The sequence below is a fragment of the Gadus chalcogrammus genome, chromosome 10 (genome assembly GCF_026213295.1).
Source record: "Gadus chalcogrammus isolate NIFS_2021 chromosome 10, NIFS_Gcha_1.0, whole genome shotgun sequence".
NCBI lineage: Eukaryota > Metazoa > Chordata > Actinopteri > Gadiformes > Gadidae > Gadus > Gadus chalcogrammus.
Window position 1 is genome coordinate 21,516,360 of NC_079421.1, and position 8,259 is coordinate 21,524,618.

Genomic DNA, 8,259 nt, shown 5'->3' on the forward strand with positions numbered 1-8,259 from the left:
CCCCACCCACAGAGAGGAATTGACTCCACTTGCTTCCCCTTTTTCTTTCTGCTAATTTTCATATCTTCTCCGAGCAGTTTTTGTTCTGTGATAAGTGGAACGTGGCTAAACATTAGTGCTTTGTTCATCTACTGAATGTGGAGTGGGTCAGACAACTGTTAGGCCTTTATTTGGAATATGTGCTGCATTAATAATTGATGCAGTTTGAAAAAGTTTCTGGTTGAGTATTCATGCATCTGGTCTTGTTGTTTTTTTGTATTTATTTAATTATTTAATTGTAAAATAATGACTTAAGTGCAGTTTCTATCTGTGACAGGGGAGTGGGACTGTTGATACCTCCTCTCATCCTCTAATATGCATACTGAAATATTAATAGTTAACCACTGGAGGGCGTATTTTTAGAAATGCTCCTCGAATTCGACTACCGGCTGCTTTAAAGTAGAGTGCTTCCGGGTCAGGGCTCTCTCTTTCGCTCCGCATCGGGTTGCAGCGATGGTAGGGAATCTATTCTCGCAATTACTTTTTCAAATCTAACGCAATCCTACTGATTTTAATGTGTTTACTTTCTTTATATTTATCTACGTTTGTATTGTTTTATGTTGAACATCAATTCGAGATGTCATTTGTTGGATGTTTGCATTATTCGATGTATAATCGCTCTTTATATCGATAGCGTTCCAGTATGGCCACAGTGTCGGGCCTGAACCAACAACGTATATCTATATTAGAACAGGGTTTTCAGTTGTGACATAATGTGGCTCTTAATAAGTCCTATTGCATTTGTCAAACCATTTAAATCCACCAGTTTTGAGTTAAGTTGTTGGCCATAAACACTCGGGCTAACGCTAGCTTGTTGCTACAACCAGACCATCGATAGCCAGTCATTAGCTGCGGCTAGTTTGATGGGAGTTCTTAACTATTTGGTTGGCTACAATCTCAACAAACTACTCATAAGCCAATCAATGTTTAAGCCAGACTTAAAAATAAAATCATGCATTATCTGAACTCCCTACCCTTTCTATGTCTAATGTTCAGCATATTGTGTCACGCATCTAGGACTGTTGTCTTGCGGCCCATGTTGACCCGTGTGTGGGGTGTGTCTCCTCTGTCTGTAGGTGAACGTCCCGAAGACCCGCAGGACGTACTGCAAGAAGTGCAAGAAGCACTCCACCCACAAAGTGAGCCAGTACAAGAAGGGAAAGGATTCCCTCTACGCACAGGGTATGTTGTACGGACTGACTCGTTGGTGGCCTCACCTGACAGATTGGCCGTGCTGGTTTAGTTTGTCAATGGGCTGAAGCGACCAAATAAACCAAATGGAAACGTTAAATATTCTCGAGGGTTCCTGGCAGTAGTCGCCATTCCCGCTATGAGGTCCTATATTCACGAATAATGTCTTTATTGTATTAAATGGGGAGAAACACTCCAACATTGATATTTCCAGACAACCTTAGTCTTCTCCATGATTGTGCCTTTGGTTTCAGAACATACGTTTGTCATGTGTGGGCAGTGTTCTGTGAGCTCTAAACACTTTCTCAGTGTTTCTTGAAAGTTGCCATGGGCTCTCAAGTCAATCACTTGTGTCTACATATTCCCCAACCTATTTGTTGACTGCACTGATGACCTGACCTCTGTTGTTTTATAATCCTTACCAAGTATCTTGCTCTCTTCCAGGTAAGAGGAGATACGACAGAAAGCAGTCCGGCTATGGAGGACAGACCAAGCCCATCTTCAGGAAAAAGGTAACGTTCCAACCAATGATGACTGATTCGGAACTTGTCACTAAGAGTTGTGTCACTGGTGATCTTTTGCCTCATACTTCCTTTATTTTTGTCCGCAGGCCAAGACCACAAAGAAGATTGTGCTGAGGCTGGAGTGTGTGGAGCCCAACTGCAGATCAAAGCGTATGCTGGCCATCAAGAGATGCAAGCACTTTGAGTTGGGAGGTGACAAGAAGAGAAAGGTAGGTCTGCACACAGCCATGTGGCTCATACTCTGTGGTCATGGTGGGCTAGGCTACATCTATATCCACATGAACCTTTACTGTGTGGTAATGCTAGGCTAAGCTACTTCTATAGCAACTTTAACTTCTATGTGGTAATGCTAGGCTACGTCTATATCCACATGAACTTGTATTCTGTGGTAATACCAGTCTACTTGTGTATCCACATTAACTTATATTCTGTGGTAATCGTAGGCTATGCTACAAATAAATCCAAAATTGACTTGTATTCTGAAGTAATAAAAGGCTAAATCTATAAACTATATTACTGATTCTCCGTGACGACTGACTAGTGTCCATGATTTGACCATGCCGGACCAAAAGTCACTGATGGAATCATTATATATTTAGAGTTTGTGGGACCAAGGCTTATGATAAAGAGCTTCACCAAGGGTTGTGAAAAAACAATGCTGTGGAATCATGTTATCAACTCTTTTTCCCTGATGGAATTTTTATATAATGCAAAAAGTTATGCTGGTTTTCAAAGTCGGCCATTAACTCAGGAAAATCATGGTACGATTAATTGAGACTGATGACAAACAATGGAAACATTCCAACGTGTTTTTATTTTCTAGGCAGTTATAGGAGTTGGGTTTCGGTGAATATGGGGCATTGTTAAAATATTGAAAGGGCTGCCTAATACGTTTTAATTTTTTGGAGTTGGTGGATTATGCAATCTTGATTTGTATCAAATGCCAAACATAATATAGACTTGGGTCTGCTTTAGTTAGGCATGGATCACCCATCCCGGTTACATTCTGTGTCTTGGTCGTAAATGTTTTGGGTTCCCATGCTCGTTATTGCTCCTTTAACCTCGTCTTTCCTTCTGTTCTTCCAGGGCCAGGTCATCCAGTTCTAAGCTGTGGCTGTGTCTTGTGGAAATGGTCACTGTTAATAAAACGTTGGAAACTAAAATCAGATGTTGTGGACATTTAATTTCATACCTTTCAAATCCAAAAATTTTAGTTTTGAAGCTCTTGCTTTATCTAAAGATCATTTGGCTCAGTTCAATAAGAGTTGGCTCTCAACTGGGATTTGATAAGGTTTCTGATAAATGTATTTAGGGCATTTCAATTTATTGTACAAGACTTCATGTTCGTTGTACAATTCTGATCGACTGGAGTTTCTAAGGAGTGGCCACCGACATGTGCATATAATAGCAAATAGGTGGATTAGTGTCAAGGTACTGTGTTTCAACCAACCTCTGACCGCAAAGCACTGAGAGCTGTCAGTGCTCTACGGGAAGATGGCTGTTGACATGCAATACTGTCACGCTAAAGGGCTGACTTTCTACGTCTACGTAATGACCACGCAGTCGTGAACCTTGATGGTTTCTGGGTCGGGTTTTAGTAAGCCGACCAATCGCAGCCCTCGCTGCTACGTCGCCTCGACGGAAGGTTATCATTTTTGGGAGGCGCACATCAGGCCCTTGAGGTGGACGCAAGATGGGTCCGTAACCCCTTTGCAATGCGTGAACGTGGCACCGTAATCAGCCATTACCGATGCAGCGGTAGAAGTCCACCAGAGTAAAACGGGTGCGGCTTCAGGCTACTCGGGTAGGAGGTGATCAGGGCAGAGGAGAGGTCTTCTGAGATGTGGTCCGCAAAAGGTATTAGACTTCAGACGATGGTAAAAAATAACCAGAATTGACTTTAATGGAGGGTAGTTCAGCTGGTTGTGAGCTTTGGCAACACTGGCTTCCTAGTCCAATATGGGGTGAAGGGTCAACAGGACCACGCCGGATGGGTTCACAGCGACGGCCAGGTCAGTGCGCTTCCGCTGGACTCCCAGCTCCTTGTACTGCGGAAGGATCTGCGTGACGTTGCACCGAGAATCACACGTCCTCCAGCCGGGGACCTTCACGATGGGAAGCTTCTGCGGACCCCCTATCTCTTGCTTGTTTCTCACGGCGACGGCCAGGACGCGATTCGAGAGAGGCCTCTCCCACACCTCGAATGAGCCCAACTGTTGAAGGAAAAACTCAATTAACTTTGTAAAACTCAAGCAGTGTTGGCGAGTGAGGTGTCTACCCAATTGTATAAGCTTATTAATGGTTACACGTAAGAGACTGATACATTAGGTTTATATTTCACTTTTCCAAAAACTCTGACGCTTTGCAGAGTGAACAAAGAATAAAACCGTTTAAGAACATGTATTAGGAAGAGAAGGGATGGGGGGGGGGGGGGGGGGGAAGCTATCTTGTCTGAGAGAAAATATGTAGAGGGGCTGTCTTGTTAAATTTTTATATTTATTCTACTCTTATTTTTTGAAGCACCGATCAGGAGTGGCACCTTGAATTTCGTTGTTTTAATACTTTGTTATTGTACTTAGTATTCAGTGCAATAACAAAGCTTCTATAATCTTAAAAAGGTGGGTTTTGAGGGCCTGTTTTGAGAGAAGACCATTTAAAATGTAATCAACCAGGCAGTATCGAGGTTCTAACTAGATCCGGGTTCCCTGGCCTTGCTACTGGATCCAGAGGTCCGGTCGGCCTACCGTGGCCGTGCGGTACCCCTGCCGGCCCAGGGGGTCTTGGTTGATGGCGATGACGCGTCGGTTCTGCAGCAGGGCCTTGGCGCGCGGACACAAGCTCCTCAGGTCGTTGGACATGAGGAGCGGCGCCGCCATCAGGGCCCACAGCGCCATCTGCGACTCCTGCTGGTCGTGACTCAGACCGTAGTTTCCGATCACCAGCTGAACGACCGGGAAAGATGCAATCGGATTACGACGCGTGTTAAGATATATTTTTGGGATTTGTTTCGAATGGGAAATTTATATTTTCAGATTGAGTTTAACATTTGCGCCGTTAAATGTTCCATCTTGTTCAACCACTGTTGGCAAGATATCTGGAAAGGTTGAATTTAAATCAATGTATTAGGGCAGTTTTTCATCTAACACTTTAAGGTGTGTGTTATGTTTGTGGTTAATATAGACTTTTAAAAACTACTTCACTGTACACTTTAAGCTGAGCGTTGCAGTGACCATGTTGTAGTGGTTGTTGGCATGCAGTCTCTGCACGGCGCCTCAGCTCCCCCAGAGAGCCCTACCATGTCAGGGTCGTTCCAGCCCCCCGGTCCGGCCCACGGAGCCACAGCGTCCTGGTGCAGAGCCGTCCACTCTGCGATGGACTTGACGCTGCTCCAGGAGTCGTAGACGTCGGCGTAGTTCCGCCACTGGTTACACGTCTCGCGGACGGCCGTGTAGTTTGGCTGGAGAGCGTAGTCGATGTTAAAGGGGGGGTGTTATGCCAAAAGGTGTGAGTGGGATCAGCCATTACGAGTTGTTTGAAAATCTGCCTTTTCTGGTGTTTAAAGATCTCCTATTATCAGGCCTGCCTTAACCTGCCATTGGCCCCTGGGGCTGAGAGGTTTCGTAGGCCCCCTGAGAGGGGATCTTACAATGAAGATGTGTAACTTTTTCCCGAAATTACTATAGAGCAACCTGACACGAATCACAGCACAAAAAACTGTCGATTTTCGGGAAACTTCCTCTCATCTAGGCGCTTTCAGCATTCTCTGTCAACGCTCGGTATTGTCCTTCTCCGCCGCGCACATTCTCCCGTCAAGTTTGTTTTTATAGATCACAACCTTGGCGTGGAAAGTCACGTAGGCCTACGCCTCTTTCAGCCCCCTTTTGTGCGTACGAAACGGTTATAAATGAAACCCCTGGTGCACTCAGTGTGGTTTGTGCTCTGGTGTAAGCGGAACCGAAACTTGATTGTATGCGTGTCGGGTCGCACATATAAAGTCTACCTCACCTTGTGGAAATCCCATTCATACAATGGCCACTCGCAGGAGTACACCATCCTGCTCCCAGTAGCGTTGAGGGCTCTGGACATGTTCCTGTAACCTGGAGCAGCAAAGCAGAATGGACGTCAGTCCGTGATGCAGTACTGAATCTTGAAGTGGTACAGGCCAGGGCAATCAGTTCTAAAATAGTGGCGCTGTTCAGTTATGTCATGAGAGAGAGAGTTATGTCATGTGTGCCAAACGTTAAATCGACTCCACATGGTAATATAATGTTAATTTAAAATACATTGAAAAAAAGCTATGAGTCAGTGTCAGATGATGAGGCCTGTTAACACATCAACCGTGTAGATGCATATCTTCTTCGTAAAATCCACCTGACCTTCTGCCAGGCGAGTCCACTTCATGTTGCAGCCGTCGAATTTGAGGAGATCCACCCCCCAGTCGGCAAAGGTCTGGGCGTCCTTCTCGTAGTGACCCAGGCTCCCGGGGTATCCCGCACAGGTCTCTGCCCCGACGTCGCTGTAGATACCCAGCTTCAGGCCTTTAGAGTGCACCTGCAAGACATTACATTTACATTTATACTCAAGGCCTTTTATCCGAAGCGACTATCAATAAGAACATTTGTCAGAAGAAGGAGAAATAATATATCGCTGTCCGTACAGAAAGGATGTTCATAGAACCATGTGGCAAGCACTTTTTATTGTTTGTTAGGTTAACCCATATCTTATTTATACTTTTAAGATTAACTAAAGGCACATACATTTAGTGGGCAATGGGCTTTTGTCCACATTGTTCAAGGTGGATAAAAAAGTATGAATTACAACACTAAACAAACCTTTTTTAGTTTTATTGGTCATATACAAGATACGCAGTACTTGACCAAACTAGCGGCTATGCTATCAAGATAGTTGTAAGTTTGTTTATTAAGTTTATTATTCTACTTTATATCTTTTGTATGGATAGAATGTTCTTTAGTAAACTTTTATTGATAAGAGTGCCTGACTTCAAGCAAACGTTGTAATGTTGTTGTTGTAGTAATATACCCCCACCACCAGATGGCGCCGGAACACTGTAAAAAAGCAGTGCGTTTGTCTACCAGGAAGAGAAACTTATCGACCTGTTTCTGTTTTTTTTACACGCGTGAACGGCACCTGTATGGATTAACCTACTTTGAAGCTGCTTGCAAAAGGAATAGAGAATATGTAACACTTACAAATGTCATCGATTTTGGATCGATTTATATATAGATCCTTAGTTACATGAGCCCGAATGTGGTGTCAAATTTGAGCTGTTATATTTTATGTATAAGCACAACCAATGTAGCATCATATTTGACGTAAGACCGCAGTTAATAATGCATAATGCACCTGCAGTTAATAATGAATAATACACCTGCTGTTAGTAGGCTACAATGTAAAAAAAGGCAGCTCACGTAGTCAGCCAGCTTCTTGATGCCCCCTGGGAACCTGGCGGGGTCTGCCTGAAGCCCCCCAGAGGCGTCACGGCGGCGGGACGGCCAGCAGTCGTCCAGGCAGACGTACTCGTACCCGGCGTCCCTCCAGCCCTCCTTCACCATCACGTCCGCCATCTGCATGAACAACCGCTCACTGCCAGCACAAAGGGAGGGGGACAGGGCCAGGGGGCTGCTACTCATGCTTCCTAAATGCATAGATCATGTTCAGCGGTCAGCTACAGCGGTTCTGTGTGTTTCAGTCTAAAAGAGTAGCGCTGGATCGTTCATGTTTGGACGGAGAAGAACAGGGGGCACTGCCCTGAGAGATCCGACCTACCTGATGCAGTTATCGGGGTCGGCGTCGCAGTCGACGTTGCACATGAACCTCGCCCAGTGCAGCCACCCCATGATGGGCGTCAGGGCCAGCCCGTTGTCCAGCGCTTTAACGGCATGACTTATTAAAAGTGGAAACAGAAGTAGTCCTGTGCACCGCATCGTAGGATCTGAGGGGTGACGTGCACCTTGGACCAGGAAGCGTTCGTACACAAATATGTCCGGTTTACAGACAATACAAGCCCCGCTCACCGGAGGGGAGCCTCCCGCATCGCCCGCTCAGGAACAGACGCTCCTGGTCCCCCTGATGACGTAGGAATCTTCACTCAACGCGCCGAATTCATTATTACAATTTGGAGAGATCGCTATAAATGACACACATAGAGGACCAAATATACCGCAACCACAGCCTCTTTGTTTTTTTATTGGCCTTATCCTATACGGTAAATGAAGACGGATCTTTTTTATGATCAAATATGTTATCTTCTGAGGTGCCCTTTAGTATTAATATTTCTGATGGTCTTACATCTTAGGTCCTAATGCCTAACCACTCAGTCTATATCGACTTTAGGAACAATGCAGCCATAACACAAAACCCTAACCCCATTTCCAAACACAAATGCCATGGGCTGTGTATTTCAACCCCAAACCCCATCACCGTTGACACAGAGAGATGCTCCTGATGGAAACAATTCATCACTAGCTGTCACACACTACTTTCA

At 44.9% G+C, this 8,259-nt stretch overlaps 2 protein-coding genes across 3 annotated transcripts; one reads left to right on the top strand and one right to left on the bottom strand.

The window, feature by feature from the left end:
* The first annotated feature begins 415 nt into the window (after positions 1 to 415).
* Positions 416 to 2,917, top strand: rpl36a (ribosomal protein L36A). The gene is made up of 5 exons (XM_056599830.1): positions 416 to 495; positions 1,116 to 1,221; positions 1,675 to 1,742; positions 1,841 to 1,963; positions 2,841 to 2,917. The coding sequence occupies exons 1-5, from the start codon at positions 493 to 495 to the stop codon at positions 2,859 to 2,861; spliced, it is 321 nt and encodes a 106-aa protein (XP_056455805.1). The 5' UTR covers positions 416 to 492; the 3' UTR covers positions 2,862 to 2,917.
* Positions 2,539 to 7,829, bottom strand: gla (galactosidase, alpha). 2 transcript variants are annotated; one of them, XM_056599827.1, is made up of 7 exons: positions 7,542 to 7,829; positions 7,184 to 7,358; positions 6,131 to 6,305; positions 5,760 to 5,851; positions 5,050 to 5,211; positions 4,499 to 4,696; positions 2,539 to 3,967 (listed from the first exon to the last, which is right to left on the bottom strand). In XM_056599827.1, exons 1-7 carry the CDS (start codon positions 7,697 to 7,699, stop codon positions 3,704 to 3,706), a joined length of 1,224 nt encoding a protein of 407 aa, XP_056455802.1. In that variant the 5' UTR covers positions 7,700 to 7,829; the 3' UTR covers positions 2,539 to 3,703. The 2 variants fall into 2 exon arrangements, with proteins under 2 accessions (XP_056455802.1, XP_056455803.1); XM_056599828.1 differs by having other exon boundaries at positions 7,184 to 7,410; positions 7,542 to 7,630.
* Positions 7,830 to 8,259: the final 430 nt, after the last annotated feature.